Below are 22,286 nucleotides of genomic sequence, written 5' to 3' on the forward strand. Positions count from 1 at the left end.
TTTTTTTTTTTTGAGACAGAGTCTCGCTGTGTTACCAGGCTGGAGTGCAGTGGAACAATCTCGGCTCACTGCAAGCTCTGCCTCCCAGATTCAAGTGATTCTCCTGCCTCAACCTCCTGAATAGCTGGAACTACAGGCACCCACCACCATGCCCGGCTAATTTTTGTATTTTTAGTAGAGATGGAGTTTCACCATGTTAGCCAGGATGATCTCGAGCTCTTGACCTCATGATCCAACCACCTTGGCCTCCCAAAGTGCTGGGATTACAGGCATGAGCTACCACGCCCGACTCCACACCTTTCTTTTCTACCCAGATGCAATCAATTATGTATCCTCCCTCTTTTTCTTCAAACTCTCTTCTGAAATAACAAACCATCCCTGGTTCAGGAGAAACTATAAGTGAAGTAGTCATTTAGGGAGTAAGCTCCAGAATCGGACAGCCTATAGTTCCAAATCCTGGCTCTCCTACCTACTTCGTGTACAACCCTGCACAGGTTACTTAAACTTTTCATGCTTTGGTTTCTTATCTGTAAAACAGAGATACTAAATTGTATCTACCTGATGACATCCTTGTGAAGATCAAATAAAATAACGCATGTCAAGCACGTAGCAAAACTGTAGCTTTAAAAAATATTTACAGGCTGGACGTGGTGGCTCACGCCTGTAATCAGAGCACTTTAGGAGGCCGAGGCAGGCGGATCACTTGAGGTCAGGAATTCAAGACCAGCCTGGCCAACATGGTGAAACCCCGTCTCTACTAAAAACACAAAAATTAGCCGGGTGTGGTAGTGAGCACCTATAATCCCAGCTACTCAGGAGGCTGAGGCAGGAGAATTGCTTGAACCGGCGGAGGTTGCAGTGAGCTGAGATTCCACCACTGCACTCCACCCTGGGCAACAGAGCAAGACTCCATCTCAAAAAATAAATTAAATAAATAAATAAATGAAAATATTTACAAGTAGAGATTTTACTTTACAGGGCCCAACCCTGCTAGGTGTGATAAGTATGATGAGGAAACCTTAGGAAAAGTCCCTATGTTAATTTGCTAGGGCTGCTGAAACAAAGCACCACCAACTGGGTGGCTTCAACCATCAAAATTATCATCTCAGGGTTCTGGAGACCGGAAGTCCAAGACCAAGGTGTCATCAGTATTGGCTCCTCTGAGGGCTGCAAGGGAAAGGTCTGCCAGGTCCCACTCCTTAGCTTGTAGATACAGTGCCCTGGGCAGTCTCCCTGTGTGCATGTCTGCTTCTTTACCTGGCTTTAAAAAAAAAAAAAAAAAAGAACATCAATCATAATGAATTTGAGGTCCACCCTATTCCAGTATGACCTCATTTTAAATTAACTAATTGCATCCACAACAATCCCATTTCCAAATAAGGTTTCATTCTGAGGTACCAAGAATTAGGACTTCAATGAATGAATGGAGGAAGGACATGGACACAATTCAACCCGTATCAGTCCTTTATTGCAGGTAGCTAACGATGCAGTCATTGAGGAGACAAGGCTTATGAATTTGTGAAAGTCAGCTTATAGATTTACATATCTGAAAGAGCCCCCAAAGAATCCCAAGACAGTGTCTGATGGTGTAGTTTGGCATTACCAAGAATCCAAACATTGGAAAAGACCACTGTGCATCAGACAAGTCCAGGAAGGCGACAGGGAGGAAATGGGATTTTCTCTCCCTTAGGACGACATGGCCTCTGCTGGCCATGATCCCTAGCTAGCTAGCTGCACAGACTACTTTGAGGGAGGTAGGCAGATCACTCTCTCTCCTTTTCTCTCTCCTCTCCTCTCCTCTCCTCCCCTCTCCTCCCCTCCCCTCCCTTGCCCTCCCCTCCCCTCCCTTCCTCTCTCTCTTCTCACTCTCTCTTCTCCCTGGGAACCCACACAGACCCTGGATCAGAAAAGCAAACCAGGGGAGCATGAAGGTGCACATTCCTTCTCAAGCAGGCCTCCCTATACTCAGCCAGGTCAGTAGGGTGCCTCGGGGGCTGGGCCTGGGCTAGCCCATTCCCCCACACAGCCTTCCCCTGCTGAGGCAGGAACAGGGGAAAGGAGAGCCCCTCACTCAGCGCTGTCACTTGGGGTCTCAGCAGCCCCGGCCTCCCTCCTCAGCTGCTCTCGCCCTGCAGGCCCTCCCCTACTCCCTGCTGGCCCTGGCCTTGCTCATGTACCTGCCGGTGCTGCTGTGGCAGTATGCAGCTGTGCCAGCCCTCAGCTCCGATCTGCTGTTCATCATCAGCGAACTGGACAAATCCTATAATCGCTCCATCCGCCTGGTGCAGCACATGCTGAAGATCCGGCAGAAGAGCTCTGACCCCTATGTGTTCTGGGATGAGTTGGAGAAGTGAGTTGTCTCTACCACCTTTTTCTGAGAAATTCAGTCAAGAATTTAAATGATATATTTGCATAGTCATCTTTAAATGATCTTCCATGCCATTCGTCTTAAGAGGGCAAAGTGCTTAACACATCATCTCATTAACTTTCTATTGTTTCTGTAAAGGGAGAGAGAAAGGACTCTTCCTGTAGTGTACACGGAGCCCACAAAGGGATTCATCTCTCTAGAATTCCACTTTCATATGCTACTCCCCTCAGAAACCTTAAATAGCTCTCTTCATGCCTACCAAAAAATACTCAAACTTTCCCAGACATGTGTGCAAGGCCCTCAACACTCTGTCACCAACTACTTTTTCAAACTTCTAACTACCAGGTGACAGAAACCTTCCACTGCACCCAGGCAGCCTCCTCCTTTTCCCCTGAACAAATCATTTATCTATGTACTCATTCCTCTACCTGCACACAGGCGCTGTCCTGGGTGCTTCCAATACATTTGCGTGTATGTGTTGGGGGATGGGGGCAGGAGAGACAAAGCTGTACCTATCCATGTGGGGCTTAGATTCTATTAAGGAAACGCAGACAAACAGAACATGGGAGTGCAATCTATGTTCTGAGATACTAAGTGGTATGAAGAAAAGAAAAAGTAAAGTGGGGGCAGAAGGAAGCTGGAGGGATGGAGAGTGGTGTAGTTTTACAGAGAGTGGCCAGGCTACATGGCCCAAGGGGACAATTGCGCTAACATTTGAATCATATTGTCCCATATTTATGCACATACTCTATCTTTGGAAAAAAAATCCTATCTTTTGAAGCCCAGATTTCAGCCAATATTTTCCATAAAGGTTTCTGAACATCGAAGGCCACACTGTTACCTACCTCTCCTAAGCCATTGTGGTTTGTGTCCACGATTTTAGCAACAAACCAAGTGCTATTTTTATTCCATATTTGCATGTCTTCTCTGCCCCTTCCCCACAAGCCAGACTCTAAGCTTCTTCAGAGCACAGACTGGCTTACATGTACCTGAACACCAAAGCTCTCAACAAACATTTGTGAGCCAAATTATTTACATAAGATGAATGAATTGGCCCAAAGATCATATACAGAGTACAGGCCAAGAACCAGAATGTACTTTTCTCTTTTTTTTTTTTTTTGATGGGGGAGACAGGGTCTCACTCTGTTGCCCAGGCTGGAGTGCAGTGGCACAATCCTGGTTTATTGCAGACTCAATCTCCTGGACACAAGCAATCCTCCCTCCTCAGCCTCTGAAGTAGCTGGGACCACAGGTGTACACTACTACATCCAGCTAATTTTTGTATTTTTCATAGAGATGAGGTCTCGCTATGTTTCCCAGTGTGGTCTCAAATACCTGGGCTTATGGGACCCTTCCACCTCAGCCTCCCAAAGTGCTGGGATTATAGGCATGAGCCACCATGCCCGGCCCAGAATGCACTCAGCTAGACCCCCAATCCAGTTCTAATTTCATAAGCCTATTGCTACCTAAAGATCCTACTTCAGCTTAGAACTTTAGTCCGCCTTGCTTGGCAGAAATCCAGTGTAATAAATAATTACTCAGATCATTCACTGGGTTTATCACATGGCAGTCAGTACTTGGAGAATCAAGATACACTCCTATGTTTCTGTTTTGGGGAGAAGGATGGTTATGCTCCGGGAAGGCAGATTTTCATGGGAGCCAAGAATGCCATGTTGAAAACAGATCTGTTACGTTGTCACATGCCTCTCTTGGAGTATGGTTCTAAATGGTCACTACTAACCTTGCCTCCTTTCTTCCACTGCCCAGGGCTCGGAAAGAACGATACTTTGAATTCCCTTTGCTAGAGCGGTACCTGGCATGTAAGCAGCGTTCACATTCACTAGTGGCTACCTACCTCCTGAGGAACTCCCTCTTACTCCTCTTCACCTCCACAACTTACCTATACCTTGGTCATTTCCATCTGGATGTCTTTTTCCAGGAAGAATTCAGCTGCTCCATCAAGACAGGGCTGCTAAGTGATGAGACCCATGTCCCCAATCTCATCACATGCAGGCTGACATCGCTGTCCATTTTCCGGATTGTTAGCCTCTCCAGTGTAGCAGTATACACCATATTGGTTCCAGTGATCATATACAACCTCACACGGCTATGTCGATGGGACAAACGACTCTTATCTGTCTATGAGATGCTCCCAGCTTTTGATCTCCTCAGCAGAAAGATGCTAGGGTGTCCCATCAATGACCTCAATGTGATCCTTCTTTTTCTCCGAGCTAACATCTCTGAGCTCATCTCTTTTAGCTGGCTGAGTGTCTTATGTGTGTTAAAGGATACGACCACCCAGAAGCACAATATTGACACAGTAGTTGATTTTATGACTTTATTGGCTGGCTTAGAACCCTCAAAACCCAAACATCTCACCAACCCAGCATGTGATGAACACCCATAGTTAAGAAACCATGGAGCCAGAAATTTTGTGGAAAGTCTCTCTCCTTCCTCATAAGACATGCACACTAATACACATATACACACACACAAAAAATACACACTTTAAAATTGCTAAGCTTGGACTTAACTGAATCATGTATCTTTTATCATGTTATCCTAAAAGTGAGAAGACATAATCAAGACATGGAAATAAATGTGAAAGCTGGAGCTGAAGAGTCAAAGAGCTAAAAAACTAAGTCTAGAACATTCTATGAGGACAGTATAAATAAAAAGAAATAAAGTCTAGACATGCTGCAAGGAAAGAAGATTCTAGAGGCCATTTATGGAGGCAATTTCATATCCTTTCTTGGACGCACATTCAGCTTACCCCAGAGAGCAAGTAAGGCAATCTGGCAAGTGATTAATAAAGATGTAAACCCCTGGAAACCCTTTGGTGTGGCCTGAAATCCTAGGAATTTACCCAGCTTGCTTTGTAGAAGTTATCAATCTTGTCCAGGTCCTCTGTAGCCTCCAAAGAGCTGGGAGATGATGGTTTCAATTTGTAATCTGCTCTTAGGATGTAAGGACATAGTAGAACAAGGCCAGGGCTATGTCTCAGCCATGAGTGGAGCCTTCAGGTGCCCCAATATACTTTTCACCATCTAAACCAGGAACTCATTTCACCAGGGGCTGGGATTATGGGCTACAGACTCCTTCACAACTGTTAATAGGGCCAGGTATGCTTTTAATACTCCAGAGGATACTATGCCTTCCCTTACAGCTAATCACTGAATAGCAAGCACTTAGAAATGACTAGACAGTAAAATGCTATTGAACATCTTTCTCTTCTGATTTAATCACCCCATTTTATCTTCCAACTCCCATTCCTATGCCTGTAGTTAATGGAACTTTGATCTGACTTCAAAGACTCACACACAGTATCATGCTGTCTGCCATTTTATATTTCTTTTTAGAGCTACACATTATGCATTTCTTTAGAGAATTTTTGCATAGGCCATTTAGACCCTTCTTTGTACAGTTACGTAGAAAAGTTACGTTGCTTCCGACAAATTCAGGTAAGTTTACCTAACACAAGCAAAGAGCTGATAGATGATTTCCTACTGTCACTAGGTCAAAGTCCAACTCTTCAGTTGGTACACAAGACTTTTCATGACCCAGACCTTACTTACTGCTTCAGTCTCTGCTCTTGCTTCTCTCTACACACAACTTTCACACCAATCAACTACTTGCAGTTCCCATGCTGCTCACAATGCTGAGTCTTTGAAGATGCTATCTCCACCACCCAGCATGCCGTCCTTTGTTCTTCACTGGGCCAACCAACCACTACCTCTCCTTCAGAGTCTGCCCACATATATCTCCTTTAAGAAACCTTTCCTATCTCCTCCCTCCTTCCCTGACTGGGTGCTGCCAAATAAAATAAAACCTACCTCTGAAATAAACTTATCATACCATATTAACATTGCCAATTTACTTGTCTGTCTTCCTCTCTTAAATTAAAGTTCTTAAAGATGGTATCATAATAGGCACTAGGTAAATATTCTTCTAAACAAGTAAGGACTGAATGAGTTGCTCAGTGGCATCACCTTTGTGGAACACACAAATCCAGCCTCTAAATTGTCCTATATGGAAACAGCTTTGGACACAAAGATGTGCTTTTAATGGAATTGACCAAAAAGTCAAAAAACATGGAAATAATTATGCAAAATATAATATAGCCATAACTGGAATATTAACCAGCCACTTAAAATTATGCTTATAAAGAAGCTATACTAACATCTGTGAAATTGAAATGATATAATGGTAAATGAACAAAAAGAAAACTTTATTTTCAGTATTACCTAACCTATATAAAAATGCATAAAATATTAGACACATATACTAACATGTTAAAAGTAGTTCATTCCAAGTGGTAGCATTATGGATTTTTAAACCTTTCCTGTACTATATTTTCTAAATTTCAAAGGTTCGAATGAAATGTTTTATAAGTGTAAGGAAATGTTTCCAATGAAGAAGAAACAAAAAATACCTTCATGCAAATCCCACTGAAGTCCATTGGCCAAAACAGCCTGCAAACTAGGACAAAGGATAGCACTTTTCTTCCCACCAGATGTGATACATGTATATGAAAATAAATAATACAAATAAAGTCAGACCCCAAAGCCTGCAAGGACAAAATACAGCACAACAGCAAATAAGTCAGGCAATTAGCAAACAAGATTTAAAAAAAAAGGAAAGAAAAGTCTCTTCCTATTACTGGGACTACTTTCAAGTTCCAAGGTAAAGAACCAGTCTATATTACCAAAGGCATTAGTGTGGGTTTTTTAAGCACTAAAAATAATCCTGGTATTTTCCAAAACTGAATATATATGACTGCCTTAAGTATGCTTGTGAAACACTGGCACCCCAAAGAGCTGCTCTATTAAAAACTCACTTAGGTCAAACAAGAGCACTTTACAATATATATGATCAAAAAAAAAGGAATTCCATAAGCTTTTGTCTGTATTAAAACGATTTTGCCAAGACCCTGTCACTGTTTTTACTATTTTCAGAAATTAAGTACCTGGGTCATCAGTTCTGAACCTGTTTTTTATTCTGACTATACACTACTTACTATAGTGCTAGACTTTTCTCCAGTAGTTCAATGAACTTTATTGTTTTAACTATGTAACATATTTCCTGAATTTCCACAACTCTAAAAGTCAATATTTTCGGCCAGGCGCTGTGGCTCACCCTGTAATCCAAGGCGGGCAGATTACCTGAGGTCAGGAGTTTGACACCAGCCTGGCCAACATCGTAAAACCACATCTCTACTAAAGATACAAAAATTAGCTGGGCGTGTTGGCGGGCGCCTGTAATCCCAGCTACTCGGGAGGCTGAGGCAGGAGAACCGCTTGAACCCGCGAGTCAGAGGATGAAGTGAGCCGAGATCGCGCCACTGCACTCCAGCCTGGGCAGCAGGGCCAGACTCCGTCTCAAAAAAAAAAAAATCTACATTTTGAACATATAACAGTCATTATATATCAGTAGAGTATTTTACAATGTAGAAATCCCATTCACCTCCACTATTATAAAGTTTACAAGCTAAAGACTATGTTCGGTTCTGAGAGAAAAAACCTGCAGTTACTGAACTAGTTATTGGCATTGCTGGAAGAAGATGCAAGCCTTCTGCCATCCAGCCTGGGTCATTCACCAATACCGCACCCTAAAGATTCTTCTACCCTCCTTAATTTTAATAGACCTTGGTTGTAAAGTTAGAACCATATAAATGTACATATTATGTACAGAAATACACTTCTGCTTTCACTAGACAAACATTTACTGAGTGCCTACTTAGAGACAGTATTAAAACTGCGTGTTCAATCTCTCATCTTCCCTACTAGAAAGAGCCAAGGCCTTCCTCCCTATTCACGACTGTGTTCCCAGCTCCTAGGAAGACCACAGCATTAGGAGGCCCTGCAAACACATTTCTGTGAGCTACAGAAAGGAACGAAGCAGGGAAAGAAGCAGAGTCCCAGCACTTGGGACTCTTTCCCAGACAGTCTGGGAAAGCCTGTCTGCACGAAGCATGAAAAACGTGTTGAAACGCAGTGGCCCGCCCGGGGAGCGTGAAGGACAGCTAGCGTTGGTAAGATTTTTGTTAGTTCGTTAGTTCAACTATAGTACCCTTCAGCTAAGCACACAGACGCCCGAGGCCCGGATTCCGATTCCAGCCGCCAGCCCGCCCTCCTTTCCTCAACCAGCACTCGCCCCCAGCTGTCTTTCCTCCTGGCGCCCGGGATCGCACCGCCCAGACCACCCTACTCTCCCTGCCCCGGAAGTTACACGCTGCCGACACCGGGACGTAACTTCCGGGAAGGGTTTACTTCCAAGACAGACACGGAAGTGCTGGGAGGCGCCGGGTGCTGGGAGCCGGTTCGGTTGCGGGTGTTTCTGGCCCTGCGGTCAACCCTGGGAACGTCCCGGAGAGCTAGATTCCTAGAGGCAGGATTCCGCTAGCCCCGAACAGACTAAGCCGGCGCTCCTGCCCGCTCCCCGACTTAGGATCCGATGCCGGCAGCGTCCTGGGGCCCCCGTAGCGGGGCTGGACCATGAGCCTGCTGGACGGCCTCGCCTCCTCCCCGCGGGCTCTGCTGCAGTCCGGCAAGGCCAGGATGAAAAAGCTCCCGAAGAAGAGCCAGAACGAGAAGTACCGGCTGAAGTACCTGCGGCTGCGCAAAGCGGCCAAGGCCACTGTGTTTGTGAGTCTGACTCGCGTCCAGCCGGTCCCTGCCTGGAGACCCCCTCACAAAATCTTTTCCCAAGCTGTTCCCCCTTCCCAGGATGACAGTATTAATATAGTGTTGGCTTTTCCGTATACATTACTACTTGTTAGCCTTGTGTCCTTGGACAAATTACGTGATTTCTCTGTGTCCTCATCTGTAGATGAGCTAGTAACTACCTTGCAGAATAATGAATATTAAATGAGCAAAGAAAAGTGCTTGGTGCCTAAAAGACGTGCCAATAAATTTTAGTCATCGTTATTACTGCAGAACTCTAGGAAATGTATTTGATTCTCGAGATACAGCCCTGAGAATTAGGCATTATTTGTAAAATGAGAACACTGAAGCCCAAAGAGATGATTTGCCCAAGCGTACTGTGTCAGAGCCCTGACTCCAACTTAAATAACCCTGATTCCATTTTATGACTTCCAGTACACAGACTATTTTCTGAGCACCTCACATCCCCATAACTGCCCCCTTGCCCAAAGAGGTACATGAAACTTTCAGTAATTTCCCCCCTCTAACCTTCGAGTGTTCCTAGTGTTTTTTCCTTTCTTTTATTGTAGAAGTACTGGATTTATTGAATGAATAAACTTAATATAGCTTGCCAGCCATAACTGTATATTAGAATATTTTGGCTTGCTTCAGTGCTTGGAAATAGGGGTGGAGTCCTCAAATGTGCCCCCACATCCAAGTCCAGTTCATCTCTCTACCAAAAGCTTGAACATCTCTTAGCATATTTGGAAGCATAAGGAAAAGTTTAGAAATTAGAATACACGTTCCAAAAACACTCATTCAGCACTTGCTATGTGCATTGCTTGCTATTTGCACTGGAGAGAAACAAGAAAAGCAGAACTAAGAGAACTTGGCATCTGATTGACTGTTCCCTTTCTTTTATCCTCTATATGTCAAAGGTACCTAAAGCTTGGAACTTATGTTATTTCAAGGATGTTGGTTCCATCAAATACATAAAGAAGATTTTGTGAAGAAAAAGGGATGTTTTGAACATTGAGAATTTGAGTTTCCACCTATGGAGCATTCAGATTCATCATTCCCTTCAGGATTGGAGCTTGGGAGATAGACTGAGTCATCAGTTACCAAAAAAAAAAAAAAAGATAATACTTGAATTCATATAAGTAGATCATGAAGTTTAAGAATTTTACACCCTAAATTTGAATTTGTTCCGTCCAGTTTTTCTCTATTTGGGTTAGACTGGCTTTATAAGTTTCTCAAGAGTTGAGGCACTTGAGAATAGATAGTCTTCATATTTATAGTATTTAATTTAAGCATCTGTGGATTTAAGCAGTATGCCTTTTTCTGTGCCAACGGCTGTACTAATTAGGGTGACCATTAATCTTGGCTTGCCCAGGACAGTCCTGGTTTACCATATTGTTCTGGCATAAGCATTAATAGTACCCCCTTTTCACTCAAAGGTGTCCCAGATTGGATAATAAATTACATAGCTACCCTGCCCATAGTAGAACCTGACTACCTTTACCTATGGATTTATTTATAGTTTGTCACAAGGTAGAATAGCTCCCCCTTCTCACTCAGTAATACAAGCTTTTTTGGTTTAAAATATGGATCCTCTTCCCAGCATAATAATGTGATTGTTTATTCATTTTATATGATTATATTCAAATTTTTACTTAAAGGAAAATGCTGCTATTTGTGATGAAATTGCTCGTCTTGAAGAAAAATTTCTTAAAGCAAAAGAAGAAAGAAGGTGAGCTGGCTTCACTTTGTGTTCAGCATCACCTTTTTGGTGATTCGTAATGGTGTTACTGCTCTGGAGATTTCTTTCCCGGGGGGTTTATGCACATTGCACAGCCCCTTGGCCACTTGATCAAGTACAGAGAAACTTACAACCTATGGCACTGGTTCCTGCACCCCCAAATTACGTTGAGCCAGCTCAAGTTATGTGATGAGACAGCTCTTCTACTCATCTTTCTGAAAAAGCCGTCTTGCCACATCTAATAAATGATCTTGTTAAGGTTATTTAATCTTATGGCCCAATTATAAAAGCCATGTGATAAAAGCAACTGCCTCTTATTCTACAGATATTTATTCTGTACATACTATTCTGTGCAAAGCACAGTGGGTATATATATATATATATAGTACGTATATATAAGTTAACGGATATATATATATTCATAATATAAGTATATAGTATATATATCTGTAAATAACTGTTGCAGAAGCCTAACACCATCCAACATCAAAGTAGAGGAACCGTCCAGATGCAAGAGATAAGCTACAGTTCTTACCCTTGGCCTCTTGAAGTATTGATTATCCTCCAGGGCTTTATGATTCAGAGGGTCTAATAAGAACCTTTCTTTTATGATCATAGTAATCTTTGTATACAGTTCTGGCTTTTCCCAGTACTTGAGTAAAATACTGAATTGAAACAATATGGAAGTTCATTTCTCTGCTCCTTTCCTTCCTGACCTCAGGTACTTGCTAAAGAAGCTCCTCCAGCTTCAGGCTCTAACTGAAGGGGAAGTACAGGCTGCAGCTCCTTCCCATAGTTCCAGTTTGCCCCTGACTTACGGTGTGGCCAGCTCTGTGGGAACTATACAGGGAGCTGGGCCTATATCTGGGCCCAGCACTGGGGCTGAGGAACCATTTGGGAAGAAATCGAAGAAGGAGAAAAAAGAAAAAGGCAAAGAGAACAACAAACTGGAAGGTACTTTGGGGAGATGATATCAGTTGTCCCAGTGACTCACCTACTAATGACAGTTAGACCTGGTACTAACTGACAGACACAGCTACAGATATACTTACAGTCTCATCTGGTTCTTAAGGAGCCCTGAGAGCCCTTGAGAAACAAATGTCAAATGTATTAGAGCCACTTTGGGTGGAGAAATTCCAGCTAGTCTTTGTTAAATGCAAGGGGAGCAGACTGAGACTCTGCCCTTCCCCCAACTCTCTAGGTTGCATTCCATTTAGTCTTTCCTAGAGGCAGGGAAATGGGCTAGGTGGCCTTTGGAGCACACTGCTGGCTTGGGAAATTTCTGATCTTACAAAAGAAATGAGAGGCCTTAAAAAGTATAAAGCCTTTAGCTCCTAAGCACTAATCTGGGCAGGTTAGAAAGATACTCAGGGCTTTGGGCGAAAGCCCGACGTGCCCATTCAGTAAGTCTATGAAACCAGGATTGGCTTACTGCCCTTACCATTCACATGCAAATTTATCCCTTCCCTTCAACATTGGGAGGGGCCTAAAGTGGGTGACCCCAGATTTGCGTTTCAGTTCTGAAGAAAACATGCAAGAAAAAGAAAATGGAGGGAGGTGCTCGCAAGCTGGTTCAGCCCATTGCCCTGGATCCCTCAGGACGGCCTGTGTTCCCCATCGGACTAGGGGGTCTAACAGTATATAGCCTGGGGGAGGTGAGTGAGACCAGCGATATTTAGAGAGGAGAATCAGAGAAATATGGGAATGGGGTTGAGCCTTCCCTCCCTGTTCCCATTAGCAGCAGCCCCTTGCTGATCCATACCAACCTCAGAATGTCTCCAGTCCCTGCAAACCCAGGTCAGTGTTGTCTGCTACACAGCCTACTCTCTGTCTTTGATCTGTCACTCTTCGCAGCCCCAAAGTGGTTCTAAAGGCTACCACAGGAAACTGGACTTCTCAATTCTTCAGTGACCTCAATCCCAGGTTGGGGGAATGTTTTTTATAGATCATCACCGACCGACCTGGCTTTCATGATGAGAGTGCCATCTACCCTGTGGGCTACTGCAGTACTCGAATATATGCCAGCATGAAGTGCCCAGACCGGAAGTGTCTATATACCTGTCATATCAAGGATGGTGGTGTGCAGCCTCAGGTACCCCCTCTAATAATAGCCATTGTTTGTCTTTCGAACCTTCTCTATGCCAGGATATGTATTACCTGTTCTGACACCTTCCAAGGTAGATACATATAATCACCATTTGGGTAATTCCAAGATCCTGAAAAGTGACTGGCCCTAAGTCGCACCTCTGCTAATAAGTGGTTGAGCTTGGATGTTAGTCTATTGTCTGTCTCATTCTAGAACTGATGCCCTTTTCCCTTGAACCATGCTACTTCAACTGCTGACTTTGTGACTCTGTGAGGCTTGATCAAGCCTACTTGTGTGAAGTACAGGCCAAAATAGAAGATTAGTTTGATACACTGCCATGTCAAGTTGGACCAAGATGGAGTTAGCAAAGAAGTTGCATATTAGTTTCTGGCTGCAAATACTCCTAAGGACCTGAGAGTCTTAAATCCTAGTCTTACTAAATACCATTTTTCATCCTTCTCAGTGCTAAGATGTGAGACAGTTCATTTTCCCCAACCATCATCTCCTGATTGTTGGAGAAAAACAAAAAAATAGACCATTTTCAGAGTTCTAAGCTTCACTGAGGAAGTTACAGATCACTAGAAAGTAAGGTAGAAGGAAGTAGAGGCAAGGTAAGGAACCTTTGAGCAGAAGCAGGGAGAACCCTGAGACGGCTTGACTTCTTGTAGATAATATTGCATCACGCCTATCAGAGCACTGTTAGGCATAGTTGAGAGCTCACGTGACCTCCATTATACAACAGTTTCTTTAGAAAGACTCATTATTGTAACAGTATACCATATGTATAATACATCTATAAATGCAATGCAAATCTAGTCAAAATCCTAAGTAGAAATTGACAAGCCGATTTCTTAATTGTCTCTGAAAACAAAATGCTAAAACGTTTTGAAAAGAAGAATCTGTGGAGTTTTTAGTTTTCTTTTTTAGGTCATTAACCTAACTGGACATTATTTTTAGGTTTGTGAGCTAGGAATCTAGCTTCAAATTTTGTTCCAACTAACGTCAAGCAGCTGTTTTATATATATACACACACACACACACACACACACAAAATATATGTAATTCTTGTATCCGTTTCCAGATGATTCCTTTTTATTGATCTATTTGTCTATACATGTCAATATGACTTTTTATTACTTTAGCTTTATTGAATATTCTATAAATATGTTAAAGGAAAATGTAAAAGAATTTTTGTAATCTTAGGATGAGATGAAAAGGCTTTATTAGCAAGACATGAAACTTAGAAGCCATAATGGAACATAATAACATATTTAACTATTAAAAATGTAAACACTTCTGAATGGCAAAAGACACGAGGATCAAAGTTAAAACACGAGCAATAAACAGGAAGAAAATGTATGACAAAGTATTAATACCAGATAAAGTGCTCCTGTAGAGTAAGAAAAAGCAATATTTAAAAAAAAAAAAAAAAAAAACCCACAGGCATTTCACAGAAACAGTGCAGATGGTAAAGTATGAGCCTCATCAGTAAATGGGGAAATGCAAATAAAACCAAACTGAGATCTTATTTTGCTCATAGGCACGTATCAGAGGGATTAATAATATCCAGTGCTGGCCGAGGTGGAGGAAAACGAGTACTCGTTAGTAGGAGTGAAAATTGGTAGTCTTTTGGGAGGGCAACTTGGCAATATCAACAATTTTAATATGTGTGTCATTTGACCCAGAATATGTCTAGATAGTCTAGTATCTAGACTGCACTAGGTACATATTTGCACCTAGAGAAATGTGCAAATGTGAACAAAGTAACATGTAACAAGGTACATTGTAGCAGTATTTGCAATAGCAAGAAATTAGAAATAGCCTAAATACCCATCATGAGAAAATGGTTAAGTAAAATATATCCACCCTTGTATGTACAGCAATTAAAAGAATGAAGTAGATGTATACATTAGTACTAACAAGGAAGTATCTTCAAGACTAAAGTATAACATTTCTACCTTTAACGTTCTTTACTCAAATAAGGTAGAAATTTCAGTACAAAAATAATTGAAATTGACATGATGGATACAAAACAGTAGAGCAGTCCTGGACTATTTGAAATTAATTGCTCACAGCAAAATTAGCCAGGCCTGGCAGCGTGCACCTGTAGTCCCAGCTGCTGGGGAGGCTGAGGCAGGAGAATGGTGTGAACCTGGGAGGCGGAGCTTGCAGTGAGCCAAGATCACACCACTGCACTCCAGCCTGGGTGACAGAGCAAGACTCCGTCTAAAAAAATAAAAAAAAAAAAAGAGGAAAAAAAGAAATTAATTGCTCACAGTGTTTTCATTGATTAGCTGAGAAATAAATATAAAACATTAGACTCTTAACCTGGCAAGATATGCCATTGGTTGAAATAAGAAAACCACCATTGACTGAAACTACTCACAAGAGTATTTATTACTGACAAAATTGACAGATCTCTAGAATTTGACACAGGAAATTGAATCCAGTGAAATAATAACCACAGAAGAAAACTAACAGTAGTAGAAACTATACTCAGTAAAAATTGATTTGACTTTTTTTAGAAATCAGTAGTGCTCAATATCATTCTAAAAAATTATACAGAAAATAAATTAATCCTGTTCAGGATAATTCGACTGAAGTAAACATTGAAGAACTAGAAACTGTTTAACTGAACTTTGTAACTAGTCAAAGAATTTAATTGGCTAGATAGAACTTGTTACAGAAATATTTTCCTGGCAAAAAAATCATTGAGCTTTATAGAAAATTGGACAAATAATTAAATCAGCTAGTTAACTTGTTACATTTGTTACAAAAATATTTTCTTGGCAAAAATTCCTCAGAATTAGTATAATTTCGATGCAACAGTTTCTTTTTATTAATATAACCAAGATATTTTAACATTCAAAATGAAAGTAAATACAATGAAGTGGCAGTTTGTAGTCAGCCTGTTTCTCCTAGATCTTGTAAAATTGACTTAAAAGATTACATGGAGAGTGATCTCATTTGTTTTTAAAATACCATTTGTATTTGTACTTAAGGATATAAGTAAGTGGATTGGAAAGGCGTATAAGAAATTAAATGCTCACTTTTGGAAAGCCATCAACCAAGAAGGATAGAACTGAAACAGTCAGAGGACTTTCTCTAGGTACTTGGATTTGTTTCCATTTTTAGCAGCCCTGTAGGAGAGGATTTGTGTCCCTTTTGAAGATGGTATACATCAGCTTCAAGTTCCAGAGTAAAGAAATAGAGTAGTATGCCCCTCTTTCCTTCCTTCTTGAGGATTGATCTCATTGCTCGTTTATCCTTCTCAGTTTGAAATTGTTCCTGAAGATGACCCCCAGAATGCCGTCGTCAGCTCTTCTGCAGATGCTTGTCATGCAGAACTGCTCAGGACTATAAGTGCTACTATGTAAGTTGACCAAAAGCTTGAAAACAGGCTAAAAGATCACTGTTGGTACAGTGAAACCTTTTCTCTTGCTTTTAATGAGTAGAGATACCTCCTTTTATAGAAACCTATCCTGGATCCTCCTGACGTCGTACCAACTAGAGCCTCCACATTATCAAAGTCAAGAAAACTTATCCTGTTTGTTCATACCACTATTCTGTTCTTAAACCCATCTTCATCTCCCGCTAAGCTCTCAAACTAAAATTATCCCTCTCCTGTTTAGGGGGAAACTAATGCCTAACCTGCTTCCAGCTGGAGCTGACTTTTTTGGGTTTTCTCATCCAGCCATCCAAAACTTGATCCAGAGCTGTCCAGGAGCTCGAAAATGCATCAAGTAAGTGTGGTCAAATTCATTCCCTTGAGAAAAGCTCAGTGATCAGCCGGCCAGGGACTGGCAGTTACTACTTTGTTCACTCACCTGCTGTGTCCAAATCCTGCCTGCTTCTCAACCAGTATGGCTCAGTATTGGCCCCTTAGCCTTCTGGACAGGTGAGCAAGAGCCAGGACTCCACTGTTCGCTGATTATGACTCTTTTATGTGTGTACCATGACAGCAAAAGGGGTGGGAAATCTCGCAGAATGATTTGTCACCAAAGAGGCCTGCTTGTTTCTTTTAGGTTTTTGTTAGCTAATACGTGTTTTAGATATAGATGGGAGGAATATAAAGAAAAATTACCTGATCCCTTTGGAGGTAGGAATGGGTATTTATGTCTAGCAGATAACTCTCAAGGGTGATTTCCCTTGATTCTGCAGTTACCAGTGGGTGAAATTTGATGTGTGCAAACCTGGAGACGGGCAGCTACCTGAGGGGCTGCCAGAGAATGATGCAGCTATGAGCTTTGAAGCCTTTCAGAGACAGACCTTTGATGAAGATCAGAATGATCCCCTTCTGCCAGGTATCTTTACCTTTCTGGTTTGAAAATTGACGGTGTTTAGGCTACCTTCCCACCTTCACACATAGCCGAGTACCCTAAATATCTATGCATTGAGTGATAAAAGCTTTCACGGAATCAGCCTTGCAGAGTGCTGAGTCAGAGGGGGACCTGCAGCCTGCATAGCTTCCGAGGTTACTCACAGATGCCATGGGGAGCACCTGCGATCATAGTGAGACAGGGTACCCCAGAAACGAAGGTAGCTTATTCTGTAAGCTAAGCAAGACCGGAGCAGAACACCAGGGGAAAGTTTACTGTGCAGGGGATAACATTTCAAGCGAAGTCAGTGGGGTCAGGTCAAGGCCTTGGCCCTGCCTGTGTTCCATGAATTCCTCCCACAAATGAGTGGAGTGATCAAGGGTTCAGGCTTTGGGGTCATATAGGGAAAATCCTAGGTTAAAAAATGGAATTGAAATTCTCACTCTTTGCCTAATATACTATATAACCCTGGGCAAGTCACTTAATCTGTTTCAACCAGTTTTCATTGTAAAAGTATCTGTCCTATCATAACAAAGGCAAAATTGAGCTGTCAAATGCAAGGGTGTTAAGGAATTGATTGAAAGGACAGGTATGTGTCTGACCAAAACAGTCTGCTCAGACTCCCAAGCAGCAGTGGAACTTAAGGAATTGTTTTCCCCAGGATCCTTGGACCTCCCAGAGCTTCAGCCTGCAGCCTTTGTGTCTTCTTACCAGCCCATGTACCTGACACATGAACCCTTGGTAGATACTCATCTGCAGCACTTGAAGTCTCCATCACAGGGTAGCCCAATTCAGTCTTCAGATTGAACAAGAAAGGATCAGATGCCACATCGTTTTCATCGTGATTAATTTAACTTAAACTAAAATTTTGGGTATATGGAAGAAGGCAGCAATTCAGAAGTAAAGAAGATATTCACATATTTCATCATGGAGGGTCCTGTGGTGACAGTTTTCCCTGGGAAAATTTCAGCTGCTTTATTTTAGTAATAAATTTCTCTTGTCAATTCTGTTTATTTTCATCTTGTTGTAATCAGGATATAATCTTTTTTGCTTAGCTCTGCCTGAGGTAGAGTCAACTTCAGCCTCTTATAAACAAGAGTGATAGAGAGCTGCTGTCTAGTCTATTCAGGCTGCTACAACAAATACCATAGACAGAGTGGTTTATAAATAACATGAATTTATTTCTCACAGTTCTGGCTGCTGGGAAGTCCAAGTTCAAGGTGCTGGCAGATTCAATGTCTGGTGAGGGCCCACTTCCTAGTTCTTAGACAGCCGTCTTCCTGCTGTGTCCTCACGTAAAGGCAGCTCTCCGGGGTCTCTTTTATAAGAGCACTAAGCCCCTTCATGAAGGTCTGCCCTCGTGACCTAATCACCTCCCAAAGGCCCCACCTCCCCATACCATCACATTGGGGGTTAGGAGTTAACTTATGAATTTTGGGGAGATATAAACATTAAGTCTATAGCAGCAGCTGACGAGGGAGATAGGGAGATTCTGACAAACTTCTCTCGATTCTGATCCTAATTCAAGGAATATCAAGTCCCAGCCCCTGCAGCCCAGGCTGCTGCTTTATTTTCATGTCAGTATCATCAAAATCCAATCTTCTGCTTAAACTCAAGATGGAAAGTCCAGTCTAAGGTACACTGTTCATCTTTTTCTTCACATTTTGCACATCCTTCTTTAACCCTTCATTATCGCACCTCAGAGAATGTGCTTTTTAAAGCTCAATACATTGAAACCATATGATAACACAAATTCACATATAATTGGGGGTGAGTCCCATCCTCTGTAACAGACTTAGTCCTGTCTTTTCATTAGCCATGTAGTAATATAACTCCATGTTCCATGCAACTGGATTTTTGGACCCTGTTAATAGCATTAAGGTAGAGGTTCACTGTATCACCTAACAACTCAGCACTGCCTGTGGGATGCCTTAGGTACCCATCACCAGGTTGCCAAGGGCTGTGTGGAAAGGGAGGGACAAAAGGACCCAGAAGTAGAAGAATGGGGATGGAGTGGTGAGAATGAAATGGTTAATGCACTACCATTCATAATTGCCAACTGAGGACAACAAAAATGGGATTGGTGTTTTATAGTAATAAATCTGACCAGCAGAGGGAGGGATCAGGCAGCAGTGTTTAAAGCACGCCACACTGGCCAGTGTAAACTCAGAAGCTAAGTTAACTGGTATCTTATGATTTTGAGTATAGTTTTTTTATAAGTTGTATACATTTTACAATGTAAAAGAAACAACATTTGTATCATAGCGAATTGGGTGGGAAGGGGATTGCTTAAAATATTAATGTGTTTTTATTTTTTTCTCTGCATAAATTGCTTGTGCATACTGGCACTTAACACAGAAATGATACATCCTGCTTTTTTCATATAACAAATATTTTCCCACGATTACAGCCTGAGTAATACCCATATTAAAAGAGCCTCATTTTAGAAAGACATTTACAATTTTTGGAATGCATCACATGGAGAAAGGTTGAAACTGTTTTTTCAGCTATAATGCGTATACAACTATAGTGTGTACATACACCACATATACATATACTTGTATGGAGATATGTGTAAAATGTTTTTACTATGGATCATGGATTTAAGAAACTTGAAAAGCCGGGCACAGTGGCTCACACCTGTAATCCCAGCACTTTGGGAGGCCGAGGCAGGTGGATCACAAGGTCAGGAGATCGAGACCATCCTGGTCTAACTTGGTGAAACCCCGTCTCTACTAAAAATACAAAAAATTAGCCAGACGTGGTGGTGGGCACCTGTAGTCCCAGCTACTCGGGAAGCTGAGGCAGGAGAATCACTTGAACCTGGGAGGCAGAGGTTGCAGTGAGCTGAGACCACGCCACTGCACTCCAGCCTGGGCGACAGAGCAAAACTGCATCTCAAAAAAAAAATAAAATAAATTGAAAAACACTGCCATAGTATACTTAAACTATCTTTTCATCTGTCAGATTGTTAACGATTTTTTTTATTTTAGCAACATCCAGTGTCAATGAGGGTGAGGGAACAAAAGGACTTCCTTGGTGAGAATGTAAGTTGTTTAATCCTTTGGGAGGGTTAAGCTGTAGATATCAAAATTTTAAGTATATATTTATCCCCTTCCACATTAAGGACCCTAAGAAATAGTATGTGGTATGGACGAGTGTGGTATGATGTTTGCATGTGATATTCATTACAGTATTATTTTAATAGTAGAAAATTGTTTAAAAAAATCTATATGTCCATTAATAGGAAATTGGTTAAATAAATGAGGCTTCCACAAACTGAAAAACTCTAAATCTGTATTTACATAAGAAAATTATTTTGGTAAAGGAAGTCAAAAACACAGATTACAAAATAATATGTAGTGTATAACTCAAATCAAAATTATATAACTCAAATCAAGTGAACAGTTCAGCAAAATAGTTTCTCTGAATGATGAATTCACCTCCAGGTTCCTGGAGGTGAAAGGAACCTGGACTTAGAGTTCTTAGCTACCTCTAGCTGCCCCTGAATTAGAACAGCCCATGGGGTATGTGTATTGGGGGTGGAGGAGTGGACAGGTAGATTGACTTTTTCTCAGGCATCAATCTGTTACGAGGTTCATGGTTTCTATGGGGCCAGATGCATGAGAGGTCAAAGCATGGGCAACAGGAGTTAACTGAATGAATTGAAGTGCTAGGAAATGAATGCTAGGAAGTCCTCAGGGGAGCCAAAGTTCCTTGTAAAGTGTGCAGATTTTTTGTTTTTTAACTAAATAAAATCTTTGCACTGACAAAGTTATTCCTGCTGTTTGGAGCTACACCAGAACCCCTTGGAATTCTATAGAGGGGTAGAAGTAAAGCAAAAACCATCATTCACTCTACAGAGTGATTATAAATTTCATTTTCAAACAGTAAACAGTTCCTAAATTGGAGGAAATACAGTGAATTCCACATAATGTTTTAAATTATTCAGCCACTAAAAATAAATTTACATATGGTTTCATTAATATATTCACTACCTAAACCATATTTTTTACACTACGTAAAATACATTGTATATGTAGAGTGAGTGATGCTTTTTGCTTTAGTTCTCATTTTTCACATTAAGGGGAGGAAAGCTACCCACAGATAGCATTCTTATTCCTTTTCACACACTTCAAGGACAATTTGCAAGTTTTGACTGGATACAAATATATACACATCACTAGTGATTATGCTTTTATTTCCAACTTCCAATAGGTAACATAATTTTCAGGCACCGTTAACTGTTTTTAATCCATCAGTAAACTGCATTAAGATTCTTAATAATAAACACAAAGGGTCTCTTTCATATTTGTATCATCTGCATTATTTTTCTATATGCTTGTCATGTGGCTTTACTTTCAGCCTCCCTCTTCTCTTCCAAATGGATTATCCTTAAACCTTTTACCTTTAAAGAGCCTGAGATTTATATTTAACTCGAACAACACATTTGCCTCTGTTGCCCCTATGTTCATGTTTTCCTAAGCCAGAGTTTCCCGTCCCTCCTGTTCCTGGCAGCCCAAGTGCCTTCCCTGGGCTGCTCCCACCTGGCCCTTGCTTTTCATTCCTTAGGGCAGTCACTTAGCACCTCCCAAAGTGCCTGTACATGTTTCTTATTTCTTAAACATTCATATTATCATTATTTACATTGAAGGAACAGAATTGGTTTGGGCTTGAAGAGAACACAAAGAGATCTGTCTGCAATTATCTGAAAGACTCTGACAGTAGTAAAGTTTCACAGGAGACAGATTTCAGTTCCACATAAGGAAAACTTGGAACGTTTTAATGGAAAGTTCATACAGAGATTCAGTAACCACCTGTCAGAAATTTTGTAAAGAACACATGAGGGCGAGGTGGCGGGTGTCTGTAATCCCAGCTACTCGGGAGGCTGACGCAGGAGAATGGCATAAACCCGGGAGGCGGAGCTTGTAGTGAGCTGAGATCTGGCCACTGCACTCCAGCCTGGGCGACAGAGCGAGACTCCGTCTCAAAAAAAAAAAAAAAAAAAAAAAAGAACACATGAACACGAGCTGGCCTATGCGGCCTTTAAAATCTTCCAATCCTGAGATCCCACAACTCTGGATAACAAGGAGCAAAAGTATTAGATATTTCA

The 22,286-nt window shown here is 41.6% G+C and overlaps 2 protein-coding genes across 2 annotated transcripts in view; both read left to right on the forward strand.

Moving 5' to 3' along the window:
• PANX3 (pannexin 3) overlaps positions 1-5,265 on the forward strand; it is an 8,618-nt gene extending 3,353 nt beyond the window's left edge. Inside the window, exons 3-4 of the mRNA XM_017853803.1 lie at positions 2,136-2,350; positions 4,136-5,265. Coding sequence (XP_017709292.1) covers positions 2,136-2,350; positions 4,136-4,775 — 855 coding nt within the window. The 3' untranslated portion in view covers positions 4,776-5,265. The remainder of the gene's footprint in view (positions 1-2,135; positions 2,351-4,135) is intronic.
• Positions 5,266-8,617: 3,352 nt separating this feature from the next.
• TBRG1 (transforming growth factor beta regulator 1) lies at positions 8,618-20,943 on the forward strand. The gene is made up of 9 exons (XM_017853843.1): positions 8,618-9,012; positions 10,689-10,759; positions 11,490-11,722; positions 12,287-12,423; positions 12,714-12,860; positions 16,130-16,227; positions 16,487-16,597; positions 17,016-17,158; positions 17,835-20,943. Exons 1-9 carry the CDS (start codon positions 8,863-8,865, stop codon positions 17,978-17,980), a joined length of 1,236 nt encoding a protein of 411 aa, XP_017709332.1. The 5' UTR covers positions 8,618-8,862; the 3' UTR covers positions 17,981-20,943.
• Positions 20,944-22,286: the final 1,343 nt, after the last annotated feature.

This window comes from Rhinopithecus bieti, unplaced genomic scaffold, assembly GCF_001698545.2.
Source record: "Rhinopithecus bieti isolate Rb0 unplaced genomic scaffold, ASM169854v2 scaffold_37463, whole genome shotgun sequence".
NCBI lineage: Eukaryota > Metazoa > Chordata > Mammalia > Primates > Cercopithecidae > Rhinopithecus > Rhinopithecus bieti.